The sequence below is a fragment of the Canis aureus genome, chromosome 10 (genome assembly GCF_053574225.1).
Source record: "Canis aureus isolate CA01 chromosome 10, VMU_Caureus_v.1.0, whole genome shotgun sequence".
Taxonomy (NCBI): domain Eukaryota; kingdom Metazoa; phylum Chordata; class Mammalia; order Carnivora; family Canidae; genus Canis; species Canis aureus.
Window position 1 is genome coordinate 6,691,795 of NC_135620.1, and position 13,984 is coordinate 6,705,778.

The 13,984-nt window shown below is 43.5% G+C and overlaps 1 protein-coding gene across 1 annotated transcript; it reads right to left on the reverse strand.

Moving 5' to 3' along the window:
- Positions 1-346: 346 nt before the first annotated feature.
- Positions 347-11,845, reverse strand: CDO1 (cysteine dioxygenase type 1). Its single transcript, XM_077911270.1, has 5 exons — positions 11,607-11,845; positions 8,644-8,721; positions 6,977-7,131; positions 2,067-2,236; positions 347-1,118 (listed from the first exon to the last, which is right to left on the reverse strand). The coding sequence occupies exons 1-5, from the start codon at positions 11,774-11,776 to the stop codon at positions 1,089-1,091; spliced, it is 603 nt and encodes a 200-aa protein (XP_077767396.1). The 5' UTR covers positions 11,777-11,845; the 3' UTR covers positions 347-1,088.
- Between the last annotated feature and the right edge of the window lie 2,139 nt (positions 11,846-13,984).

Here is a 13,984-nt window from a genome sequence, read left to right on the forward strand (position 1 = left end):
ACTTTCAAGAAGCTGGAAATCTACACCTTGTTCTAGGACATCTCTTGTTTTTAAATGCTGGAAGCCGATTCCCATCAAAACACAGACAGCCCCACCTGTAATTTTCAGGCAAAACTGCTTACATTGGTCAACCACACCAGAGCCAGAGGCCCTTCACTTGGTACCTCTGGCCACTTAGTGAACATACGTGAAACACAAAACAGTGAGCTGCTTTGAATGCCTTTTTTTTTTTACTCTCTCACCACTTTACCTCATAAAAGCATCTTTCACAGCGCTTTTGCTGCTCCATCTAAATCTAAGGAAGTATGAGTTACATGAAATTCTCAAACAGCAAGACAACTTTGAATTGTATTCAAATCCAGTTTTATTAAAATAATTTGGCAATTTTAGTGGCAGTACAAAGTCTTCCACCATGACCACTGGACATATTAGATAGGAGGAGTTTCTGGTTTTGGTTTGGCATGGGTTTAGGGGTGCAGGTACTGTTTCTAATTCTTCCACCCTCCCTTTCATTACCAAGTGGCAAAAGTGCCTTAAGTTTCTCTGCCTACAGTATCCTGCTACTTATAGGACAGGAATTTGTCAAGTAAGACTGAAAAAATAAATTCCATAGATTCAAAATTCTCTGCAGATATCAAGAACATACAAAGGATACTAGTGACACCCACATTTAGTCCTCCAAGTAACAAGGCAAGCATCTGACATCTGGGGTTTCTTATTTTGGTTTATTGCTAATTACAATTCAGAGACCAAAGGGCTTCCAAAAGCTCTAAAAATCTTCACTGATATTCCCCCATATGGTTCCATTGAATTTAGAGGAGAAAACCAGGAGAGTGCTTGAATTGGTCTTGAAAATTCTGAGCCCATTTTTCCTTTACTGGGATTTTTCTTCTGCAATAGCTTGGGGCACTATTGCTTGCTCAATGCTTTACAATTAGCATCTGCCTTGCAAGAGATCTAAATATTGGCTTCATAACTATTACTGGAGAGCAGATGGTAGAGGCTGTTCCTGTCCAGGGCAAAACTTTTTTTTTTAATTCTTTTTTTTAGCAGACCTTAAGCTAAAACCTTAAAGGATCTGATGCTCCTTAGTTGTTCTCCAGTGATCCTGAAGCTGTCTGTAAGAAAGAAAGAAAGTTGTGTAAGCATCTTTACATGAGAACTTTCAGCTGGTTCCTAAGGCGTCCTGCTTTTCTAGAAGTGTATGAAAATTTGGCTTTGGCAGAGGAGCCCAGTGTTTTTGTTCCTGTGATAAGACTATCTCTTGGGGATCAGAATGCAGAGAACGAGGCAGGGCAATCACCTGAGAAAATTCTGCCCCTGCTTCCCTCTGAGGCAGTACTTTCTTAAGATTTGTGAGGATAGTTTCAGTATCAGTGGTCACCCATTGTCTATTCCTGGATATTCTCGTTATTAATTTGAGACTGTTCCCCTGAATGGCCAGTTTATTTCACTAGAGGGAGAAGACTGGCCCTACCATATCAGTGTTGTCTGCCTAATTATTTTCAGGAGGAAACTCTTATTCCTCTAGTGGGGGAACATGTTATCAGAGTCTATTCGCATTGATTTGTGGTCTAAACAGTATCACTACTCCCAGAAAAAGCAACTTGGCAATCAAAACAGGCGAGTGTATTTATATCCTCAGAAAAGGGCCTTGACTTTGCAAAGGTTAACTATGCAAGTGGTTTATGTTGTTCCAGTCACTCAGGCCTAAGAATATTAAGTCACGGCAGCAGCAGTTACATAAAATAATATAGTTTTAATTCTTATTAAATGAAGAAACATTTTCTTTTGGATGAGCATAACATTTTTAAGTTTCTCAAATAATTCTTAGTGTCTAATTTACGTTTTTTAAAAAAAGGTCAATTGAAATTATCATTGCCAAAGTTAAAGAATTAGGATATAAGGGTCCCTCTCTCATGTTAAGGTTTTTCTTTCATTCTTCATTTCGAGAATACTTACAATGAGACATTTGAACAATATCTGGAACAAAAAAAGCAATGCATATAATGTCATGTTGTCAACCCACAAAGCACTTAATCCTAGGAGAGGGGAATCATACTTACAAATGGAGTCCTGATTCCAAATTTGCTATGGAATGTCATGGTGACTTTGTTTTTATGTCCTGTTCTTTGATCAAAGGCATGGCATGTATCAAAAGGTGGGCTGTACAAGTGAAGGCTCACGGCAGGTTCTGTATGGCTAATGTTCTCTACTCGATGTAAGCCAATGGAATCTAGACAATACCCAAGAAGGAAAAGTGGAGAAAGGGGCTTAGATGATGGGTATAGGTAAAAATTTTGTCAACCACCTGAGATCATCAATCAATCGGATAGAGACAGAAATTACTTTGGAGTGACTTTCCAGTGAAAGACAGTAAGCAATATGTACTCGACTATTTCCCAAACCCTACAATTATAGTAAAATCATTTTAAAAAGGCATCAACCCAGGCACCTGGGTAGCTCAGTGGTTGAGCGTCTGCCTTTGGCTCAGGTCATGATCCTGGTGTCCTGGGATCAACTCTTGCATCAGGCTCCTTGCAGGGAGCCTGCTTCTCCCTCTGCCTATCTCTCTCCCCCTCTCTGTGTCTTTCATGAATAAGTGAATAAAATCTTCAATAAAAGTTTGAGAGCTTGTAAGTAGATGAATAGTTTTGCCAAGGATAGAAACCTAAATCCTTAGCTAACCCAGGGGAAAGCCAAAAATTAACCTTTTATCTTGACATGATACATATGTGTACACACACACACAGCTCTGAACAGCTCAGGGATTGGCAGTAAAACTACTTCTGGAAGTGAGGGTGAAGATGGGGCTAAAAATCCAAGAACTGGTTGAAAGCCAGGCTCAAATTCCTTTTACCATTTCTTTCCCTCATTCCCCAGAGTACATGTCTGAGATCTATATTCTAGAAAGAGTACAATACACGAGCTCAGGACTGGCAGATACCAGGTGAAAAACTGGTGATATGAGTCAACATTTACTTATTGAATGGTAGGATCCCTGCTTTCCTTTCCACCTAGCTGCCAGCATACTACCAAACAGGATTTTCTTTCCCCTCGGACAGGAGATGGGAAACAGCTTCTCAGGGAATCTGATGAGCTCCAGGACAAAGCTCTTAAAGATAGCACCATTGGCTGTTCCTCAAGGAAAAATGTCTGCCAGATTATCCCAGAGTGAAATCCAGTTGACACACACCATCCATATGTTCAGAGCCACCAGTTAACTTTTTTTTGTCTCCAGTTTTCAAATATTAGCCTACAGCCAAGTTCACTAGACATTGGGGCAAGGCCTCTAGTATTAAAGATGGGGGTTGGGGCAACACCCCAAAATGCAGACACTTGAAACAGACACTTCTCAGGAGGAGACTAAAAAAAACAAACGAAACCCCTGAATAGAAAGGTTGAAAGAAAAACCGAGGAAGCTGGAAAAGACTCTAAGAACAAAGGGACAAAAACAGAAAATAGGAAAGGAAAAAAAAAATCAGACAACTAGTCCAGGTGGTTTCATATCTGAGCACTAAGAGATTCAGAAACAGAACCAAACAAAACAAAACAAAACAAAAATCCCAAAGAAATACCTTGAGAGTATTTTCTTGAATAGAAGGATACAGATTTCCAGAATAAAGAACCCACAGACTACCCAGCACCATGAATGAGAGTCATGAATCAAGGTACAGGACTGTAATGCAGAGGGCAGGAAAAGATAACTAAAAGGGGACATTCCAAAGTTTCAAGAAAGAAAAAATAATTTCATAGAAAGATTTGAGAATCAGAATGGTACCAGGCTTTCAGAAAGAGGATTGGAAAAGAAAAGTCAAGGGGTTACCTTCATAGCTCTGAGAGCAGATCTGAGGTCCTAATTCCACATCCAGCTAATTTATCAATCATGGTGCCAGGATTTTTAGATATATGAGGTCTCAAAAACTTATTGTTCATGAACCCTGTCTCACAAAGCCAGTGAAGATATTTTCCACCAAAAAAGAGTATGAACCAGGAAGGAAGCAGACAAGAGATGAGGAAATAAGATCAGCAATGGGAGGGAGCAAAGGGAAAGCCTGCATGATGTGAGGGGACCCCAGGATAGCAGGTGAGCCCTGACTGAGAGCCTGACCAATTCACAATGAAGCAAGTCTAAGGGCCCTGGGGGAGGGGGAGAAGGAAAGACAAAATACTCAAAACTACGTTAAGAAATTTATAGTTAGGAGAGAATCTGAGGAATAATCAAGAAAGGAATTCAGTGAAATTAGTGCAGTTAATGTAGGCACCAAATTAGGATTTATGCTTTATGATCTGGCTCCATAAGCTTGCATGAGAGAATAGTGAAGCCTAGAAGCAGAAGACAGGTTCTATCTCAGCTATAGTTAGACCACCTTCCAACAAGTCACAACTTCTGGGATCCTTAGCAGTTTTCCTCATTTCCAAAAATGGGACGTAATCTCAGTTATGCAGACTCTGATTCCATAGCTTATACTTACTGCTCATCATAGACCGGCCTTAAGCACAATTTTGAGCCTAAGTTCCACCTCCTTAAGAACTGACTGCCTTTATACAAATTATTTGTTTCTCCGATTGCAAGCACATACACTACCCAATGCATGCTGCACAATCCTGCCAGCACAGACCCCACAAAACCTAGTCACCATCCTTTAGAGAAGCCCCTGAAACTCTTGTCTGAAATCTGCTCTTAATAATCCCAGCATCCATCCATCTGTCCATCCATGCAGCCATTTGTCCATTTGTCTTTGCCTCCATTTCTTTTATGCCCATGGTGTACCATCTTTCACAATAACCTTGGACCTTTCTTGGTGATGCTCATGGATGCCAGTTTGGTCCAGGCATGTCTACCATTTGCCTTTACGTTAGGTAATTTGGTCTCCTTGTCCCAATTATCTTTTTTCTTCCACTCTATGTTGCACACTGCTATGGGATCCATCAAGATGCTCCCAATAAAATTCTACTGACCAAAGCAAGCTCTTACCTTCAGCTGGTTTTGGAGTCCCAGGCCCTGATCTCACTTCACTATTCTACTAACTCGTGTCCAAGCCCATTCTCCCTTCTCTCCAGCCAAACCACTACTGAACATTTTTCATTCTTTGCAAGGATTGTGCCTTCCCTTCCCTCATGCTCTTCCCTGCACTCGAAACGTCCCTCCTACTGATCCCTATCCATCTGCACTCTTCTTGCATCTGTAAAAATCTACGGTTGAACTTTTGAGGCTTTTGATCTTACAGGCAATTAGTCTACAGAAATATTTAGCTTATCCTACCCGACATTTTGCTGATTGGCAAAATCCACATTCCCCCCCCCCAGCTCTCCCCCCACCCATCAGAATTTTCACTTCAATGGAAAAAAGAAATTTGAGCACTGTGGCTGGAACTGAGTGGCCATTGCTGCCCTTTAGACAGTGTGGCTTGCACACAGCAGTCCCTGCAGCCTTATTCCTGGCCTGAATTTCTCAATTGCCTTACCTGCTTGGCTCCTGTAGGCTCTGCCTGGATGACTCTACCTATTCTTTAAGACCCAATTTAGTTTCATAAAGATTCTGGGACTCTAGCAGAAAGCAATTATTCTGGAAGGCTTGTTGGCCTTATTGCGAGTGATACAGGCAACAAAACTGTTCTTAGAAATTTGGTGTGTCTAACATATATACAGCAACCTTCAAATAAATGCTTTCTGCCACATAAGAAACAAATACTTTTTTGTTTTGTCAATGGAGGAAGAAACCTTGCTATACTATCTGACCTTTGTAAATGCCTTGCATTCTTTTATTTTGTTTTATTTTATTTCGTTTAGAGAAAGAAAGTGAGAGAGAACACAAGCAGGGAGAGGGCAGAGAGAGGGAGAAGCAGACTCTCCGCTGAGCAGGAAGCCCCATGTAGGGCTCCATCTCAGGACTCTGGGATCATGACCTAAGTGGAAGGCAGACACTTAAATGAATAAGCCACCCAGGTACCCCAGTGCCTTGCATTCTTAAACTCATAAACAAATTTAGGACAAGTATCAAAACTAATAAGGGACTTTAAGATCTAAGAAGAAAGCTGCAGGACCAGAAAAAAAAAAAAAACTCTCTGTAATATTTTATATTACATCAGAGGGATGGCATCCCAATTAAGGGTATGGGCTTTGGAACCAAATGGCTTGATTTCAAATCCTGACTGGCAATTAAAGGCTGAGTGACCTCAGATGTGTTATTCTTCTGGTGTGTTGGCAATCTCTTCTATAAATGGGAATCAAAAATGATCTATAATCTTTAACAGGCTTTTTGGAAAGTTATTCTCCCTTTTAGAAATGCAGATGTTAATCACAGCCTCTTTTGAAAAGCATCTGGCTCTCCCATATTACATTTAGGAAAAAGAAGGAATTCTTGGTAGGGGATCTATAAGTCACTGCTAAACAATGGGCTCTCTAAAGATTCTCTTGAGAATATTCTTTTAGGTATGCTGTGTACATTTTATAAAAACAGGGACCAGTTACAATTCTTAACCACTTCCAGAACATTTCCTTACATTTTTTAACACAAAGACTAGTATTTCCAACCTGACTTCACTCCCTTATTAAAAGGATCCACTTTTGGGGTGCCTGGCTGGCTCAGTCAGTAGAGTATGCAACTCGACCTCAGGGTTATAGGCTCGAGCCCCAGGCTGGCTGTAGAGATCACTCAAAAATAAAAGCTTTAAAGAAATAAAAATAAAATAATCTACTTTTGTAAATTCATATTCAATGCTAACTGTCCTCAGACTTGGCAGGAAATGACTTTTCAGTGCATGCCAACCTATGTGCATGCATTTTGAGTGATTCTAATTCAGACACAAAGGTTTAAAAAAACAAAACCCATTGCTTTAGATCATTTTCCAAGTATCTGAAATCATGACTCCATGAACCAAATTCTGCTGGACATATAAATATGCAAGCAGTATTTCAAATGGGAGCTCAAGGCTTTTCCCACTTGCCCTAAGAAAATGGTATTCCATGTTACCGTTGATGTAGGCACACTGGTTTTCTCTCAAGGTTCTTTCAGACTTCTTGATCATCTCATTGGATTTTTTGTCAGGCCAGGCAAATAATGTCTCCTTTAGATTTCCCTGCAGCATCTTCAGAAAGCAGTGGGAATCCGTGTGATCATGGATACTGCTATATATACACAAAAGACAATTCAGCTCAGTGGATAGCCCAGTACTCAGAGCTCAGTAACACTCTGCCCAGACCTCACTACCGCTGCTGTACTGTCCAGAGGACTTGTAAATGTCATCAGTTTGTAATTAACATTGTTCAGGGCAACATATAAAATACCAGGTCTTCCATATTAATGCATATACATGGTGCAATTCTGGTGCATAACTGGAATACAGAACAGTTCATTTTTAAAAATTGGGTTAAAAAAAAATCATGTTGTAACGCTACTTTGGTAACAAACACAAAACCAGCAACCTTCTTGTCTTTTGCAAGACACAGCTTTGATAGCTCAATTAAGCTGGGCTATACCTGGATTATAAAACATCAGAGAAATTTTAGAAAGGATAAAGATAATCATCTCTAATAATTGCATCACACATGTAAGATCACACTTAACATATAGTGGGTTTTTTTTTCCCCTGCAGGCCTTTTCTCTCTTTTCTTTCCTTTGGGGGACAAAAGGTAGGTGTATGTGTGTTAGCATCCAAGAGTTGTATTGTAATCTTGTTAACATTTTGCAGATTTAGAGTACTCCACCTGTGATTAACTCCCAAGAATAGTGGGAGAAAGATAGTACACTGGATTTGCAGAAAACATTTATTTATGGAATCTTAGAGTAAATGGTATAAAAGGTGTGAACCTGTATATGTTATTAGCATTTATCTTCTACGTTGAGTGCATAAAACCTTAAGAACTCACCTTCTAAATCCACAGAGCCTAGTTTTACTCTTGACATTATCTGTTCTCAAATAATATTGAAAATGAACAAAAACACCACCATTCCATATGAGTAAATAAAGTCCTATATAGACCTAACTACCTCCAAATCTCATAAATTCAGGTTTCCTTTCTCCCATCAAAAATGGGTCTGCAAGTACTGCTTTTACCACTCTCAAAAGCCTGAGAAGGATCACAGATAACAATACTCACAAGTTTGTGAACTTAGGATAAATTAAGGAACCAAGTTTCAAAGAACTGGTATTAGTTTAAGTTGCCTTATCCTCTACATAAAAAATTGAAGAGAAAATTAAAAAAGTAAAAGTCAGTTAACAATAAACTTGAAATAGCAAGAAATTTTCTGAATTTGTGAATTGCTTTTCTGGTTCCAAATGAGCACACTTTGGTCTTTGGTCCTGCAATTGTTTACAGACTTCAAAGCACCACAAAGGTCAAATTTTAGCAAAATTCCACATACATTTAGCTCCACAGAAGACAGAAAAAGTTAAGTTAAACTGGCTACTTACCTCCTTTGATTTACTACTCATTTGTGGGGCTGGGTTTGATGTACATGGTATATGCCTAAACTCTTAAACTAATTCCCATGAGAACTTTTGTTGGAACATTTTGAACAAATAACTGTAACATGAAATTTGTTAATGCTCCCAAGACCTGTAGCCATTCTGGCACTGAACTTTCCTTATGCTGGAATAAATCATCTAATAAGTATCTGCAAATGAATAACTGTATTACCTGCCATGTCCTTCACCCCAACATAGAATCATTAGATTAAATTTTCCATTTCCTTCATCCACAAGATTTCGAGTATACCTGAAAGGAAGGTATTCAGAGATTTGAATCTGGTTGACGAAATATGCATTAGGAAAAAGAAGTATGTCACAAAGCATGGTTCCTTTACAAATGTTAACATTTCTCCCTCTAAACAACTTTCAATGTGGTTTTCTAATTAGAAAAATCCAACACAAATGGTAACAATTTTTCACAGTTCATTATGGACACTTTTGGATTTTGTATCACGTTTATAGCTGCTGCATTTTAATTAGTGGCACAAAAAGGGGAACAGGAAAAAAAGGAAATTCCTTGATTCTCTACGTGACAGCCTCAAACTGATAAAAAGAATACGTTTCTTACAGAGGTATTTGCACAGTTCACTACTGCTCTAGGCAAGAATGTTACTGTTGTTTTTTCCCTCCTCCCTGTAGCTAAAGCTAAATCAAAACTTAAGAAACAAGGTTTCATTAAATAGCTGTTTCTAGAATTCTCAGTTTTTGCTATAGCCTAGACACAAACTACATTTGAAAGCACACATATTGAAAATTCCTCCACAAACAGGGTGGGAGTTAAGTAAAAACAAAGGAAATGTCTTAAGGAAAGTAAATAATACTCTAAACCTTTTCCAGGAGTAATTGGCCAAAATAAAATAAAATAAAATAAAATAAAATAAAATAAAATAAAATAAAATAAAATCCCAAATCAAAATAACCACAGAAAACAAAACAAACCTACTTTTAAAGTTTCTATTAGTCAAAGAGGTACTATCCATACCACCTAATTAACAAAGCTTGATAACTATGACATCTGTTTAGGTTTTTTAGGACGAGGAATCTTTATCCCATATTTGGGGGAGTGTTTGATCACATGGTCATCTGGTCATTTATGTTCTGAGTGCCCCTTCCTCCCCTTGCCTCCCCAGGCAGGAGGCCAGGTGCTGGCAGAGCAGGAGCCCTGAGAGAGTTGATTAATAAGTGCTTTTTAGATGTCAGTCATCATTACTTTGTAGCTCTTTCTGACCTTTCTGAGGCGGTGTGCACAGAGCCTTTTTTTTTTTTTTTTTTTTTGAGCCTTTAATTCCCCATAAACTCCACTCTGGTATGAGGATACTCTTCTTCCCTCTACCAGTCTTAGAGCCTTAGGGTCACCCTTCTTGCCTTTCTGTTCCCTCCCCCCAACTCCCCCCCAAATTTACTGTCTGGCTCACACTGGAACATACTCTGCCTTGGTTTTTCTGCACTGGCTTTCCCAAGGTCAGAGATCAGAATCCTCTGCAGCGCGAACACCAATTGCATGTAAAAAATTCTATCAGGATGATTTCTGCTCTCCTATGCTCTCCCTCCACATTCCCCCCAACACCCAGGACTGCATCATTATCTGCATTAGTTGCATGTCCGGACACCTGTATAAATAGATCAACAGAAATCCTTCCATGTCAAGTGACTTGGAACTTGTCACTCAAGATGAATTCAAAGCCCCTGGAAATGCCACTGTTCTTATAGCCCACCATGGTTGATGAAGTCCACCTGAACAATGATGTATCTGGGCCAAGAGCAAACTGTTCTACACCATGAGTCGGCTGGAAGTTTAGTGGTTGTTTATAGTGAGGGCTTAGAATGAGGATGCTCATTTGAATCCTGGAGCAGCTACCTGATAGAAGTTTGACCTGGTGCAGGTAATCCAACCTTTTCATTGCCTAACATTCCTCATCTGGCGGTGGTCGGTGGGTAAGGAACTGTACCTATCTCACAGAACTTCAATGAGTTGCTACACCAGTAAAGTGACTGGATGGGTACCGGGCCCCTAATAAGTCCTCACTTGAAGCTAGTGGCAACATTAACAAGTGGCCTCTGGTAGCTTTATTGGCAGCCCCAGAAGGACAGGAACCAAAGGAATTTCCTGGAGCCCACTTGCCAGTGGGAGATGGGATCTTAAGCAGGCTTCACTTGTTAATCTCAAATCTTGAAACACAAATGAAACTGCCCTTGTCGACAAATACACCGCCTATGTTTAAGTGAGGTGACTAACCCCAACTGCTCCCAAGGAAAACAATCTCTGCTTATTCTTATCTTTCGAGTATTAGCTAGCTGCCCTTCGTAGGAAACAGCCTCACCCTTGGGGGGGGGGGGTGTCAAGTTTTACTTCTGTCGCTAGAGGATGGGTAGAGAGATTCGTTTTTTACTTATATCACCAAGCCAGAGCCTCAAAGGACCATCTCACTCCAGCACATGTGGGAAGCAGCGGTCTTCAATTTACATTCCAGAGCCTCAGAACCGAGGACAGGAGAAAGCATATTGCTTGGGGGCTGAAAGGGAACCCGGTCTTTTAACTCACAACCCTGACGGCGAGTTGGAATAAACCCGCAGTCCAGGAAGTTCAATGGGTTTGGGAGGCTCAGTTTAAGCTGAAAACAACGACAAAAATCAAAACCCCCAAAACGCCAGCAGCTGACAACCCTACGATGCTATTTTATATTGGCAAAAATGCCTGCTGGCAGGTGCCCGCCGCAGGCGACCGATGGATGGAGAGCTAGGGGGCTGTGTCCTCCGCCGCCACCCCTTTTCCGGAGGGCTGATGGAGCTCTCTCCGGGCAGCACGCTCGTCAGTGCCCCGGGGGCGGCGGCCCGGGGGGAGGGAGCCTGAGCGCGCGGGGCCCCCGGAGACCGACCGCGCCGGGGAGAGGAGCCCACGAGGAGGAGCGGGGGTCTGGAAGCGTTCGGGCGGACGGGAGGGAAGAGCACGAAACGCATGACCCACCTTGGGGCCGCGGGGCCGGGGCTGCGGGCGCTCCGGGGTGGGGGGCGCTCCCGGAGGAGACTCCTCCTCCCCACGCCCGCTGCTCCTGCGGTCCCGAGCCCGCGCCGTCGGCAGGGCTTCGGGGACCCGCGCCCCGGCTCCGGCGGCCGCGGCGAGGGCGCGCTCACCTGTACTGGTCGAACTTGGCGTACGCGGCCCACTCGGCGGGGTCGCTCTCGTAGGCTTCCAGGACGGCCTGCACCTCCTCTACGTTCACCTCCTCGCCGGCGAAGAGCTGGTGCAGGATGCGGATCAGCTCCGCCAGGGTCCGCGGCTTCAGCACCTCGGTCTGCTCCATCCCCGCGGCGCTGGCGGGCTCGCGGCTCTGCGCGGGGCTGCGGGGCTGCGGGGCGGGAGCTGAGCGCAGAGGAGCGGGGCGGCGGGGGGTCGCGGCTGCCCGCGGACAGGCGCGCACACACCGGAGCCCCGAGCGCTCGAGTGCCGCAGGCCCGAGGCGCCCCGGCCGTCCCCCAGCGGAGAGGAGGCGCGCGCGCGGACGGGCACCGACTCGGCCGGGCTCGGCGGCCCCCGCCCCTTTTAAGCTCTCGGAGGCAGCGGGACTGTACCAACGGCCCTCGGAGGGTGGGGAGAGGCGGGGAGCGACCCGGCGACGGCGGCGGAGGCGGCGGGAGCGTGCGGACAAGGTCCAGGCTCGCCGCCCCGGGTCCCCCCGCTCCGCGGCGCGCCCGGGAACGCCTGCGGCCGCGCCCCCGCCTGCCGGGGTCTCCGCGCCCCTCTCCCCCACCTGGCCGCGGCGGGTGGTGTCTGCCCATGCCAGCCCCTCTCCCCGCGCCGCTCCCGCCCCCGCCCCCGCCCCCGCCCCCGCCCCCGCCGCGGTTAGCCACGAGAGGAAGCCGCCCGGAGGAGTCCGGGGCTGGGGGGGAGGGCGCTGAGGAGGGAGCCGGGGAGGAAAGAGGCTTCCTTCCAAAGAGAGCAGAGGAGCGGTGAAGAGCTTGCAGAGGAGAGGTTGGGGATGGAGCCTACTACCCGGCTGGAGAGCTACTGTTTCATCGATTGACACTACTCACAGCAGGCTCCAGCCTGGCTGGGGGTGGGGGGTGGGGGGAAGTGGAAGTCTTTCTTGAAAATATATATATTTTTTTAATGTAAAGAATTTCAAAACGAAATGTACTGTACTGAAAATGCATTTTCACAAAGGACACTCGGGTCTCGAGCAGGACTAGTGAGACGAGGGAAGGCCAGGTACCCGCTCTTTGAATTTAAAATCAAACATTTCCTTTAAAATAGTATATTCGGTGCAAAGACCTGATGTATGTAGCATTAATGTCCCCTAAAGCAATACTTTAAAGCGTTTTAATTAGACTATCGAAATCAAATCGAGGCGTGTACTTGAAGGAGCCTATTGGTTAAGGAAATGCATTTCTATGCCGAGCGGGGCACTCAGCACGAACGCTTCGTGAACAACACAAATTGTGAATGAAAATAAGTGTGAGGGACAGAAGAAATGCAAGTATGGATTCACTCTTATTGTAAATGAACCCAGGGAATAATTCGAATTCAGGGTTATTAAAGGCCTGAATTTTTGAAAGACGGGTCTTTCCCTGCTCCCCTCAGCCCATTTTGCTTCAATGTATGTCTGTATATTTAACCAAGCCCACCCAAGCGCCCCAATGTGTCTATATGTTTAAATCCTAAATTCATATTTTAAGCATCCGTTTAAACATCACACTGTATTCTAACAACGTTGTTAGAGAATAAAAATGACAGGTCAGTCAATCACCATTGTCCAGAAGGAGGTAGAAAGCAAGCACTCCAGAAGCCAACCTTTTGTGATATATGTTGTTGCGAGGTGGTTAATTGTACTAGTCTGGGACAGAGTACTTTGTACACTTTTGTTTACTTGAATTTTTTTTTTTGTTCTTGTGTTTTCTAATTGAGTCTCCTAATTATTTCATTTCAGCTCTCCTAATCTAGACTTTCACTGGCTCTTCTTGACTCTCAAAGACTTGAGGAATCTTACCTAGTACACCCATATTCACAGTTCTATTAATTGCCTCTCTTCTCTAAATCTTCCCAGAAACAATTTCATTGGTCATTACTATGTGGATGCCTCCCACATCTCCCTAATTTTACACACTGAGAGCAATCTCTAACATCCTTTGGCACCCAAATTGGAACATATTTGAAACTCCCTTCAAGCATTCTTTTCAACTCCTGGAGGTTCTATTTCTGCAGTGAGGCTATGTAGTCTCAAAAACCACATCCACCACTGCCAACTCCTTTCATCGCTTCATTCTCAAACCCTTCTACCAAATGCCAAACTTTGTACCTCTATATCTTTTATGATTGCCTGCTTTTCTATACCTATTGCCACTACACTTGCTCAAGCCTCTATTTTGGGTGGATTACTGTAAACTTCCTAACTGGATTTCTTGGTTGCAGTGCCTGCCCCTGCGCCCTCCCCGCCCCAGGCGAACCCTTTATTCACAACCACTAGATTTATTATCCTAAGGCATCAATTAATGATATCGTTTCCTAGTCAGAT

What these genes read in the sequence shown, in the direction of transcription:
- CDO1 (XM_077911270.1), bottom strand. Translation starts at nt 11,776, where the DNA reads ATGGAGCAGACCGAGGTGCTGAAGCCGCGGACCCTGGCGGAGCTGATC. An exon ending in GCCAAGTTCGACCAGTACAG is followed by an intron (nt 8,722 to 11,606) that starts GTGAGCGCGCCC and finishes CCTTCCTTTCAG; the next exon opens with GTATACTCGAAATCTTGTGG. An exon ending in CCAGTGTGCCTACATCAACG is followed by an intron (nt 2,237 to 6,976) that starts GTAACATGGAAT and finishes GGTATTGTCTAG; the next exon opens with ATTCCATTGGCTTACATCGA.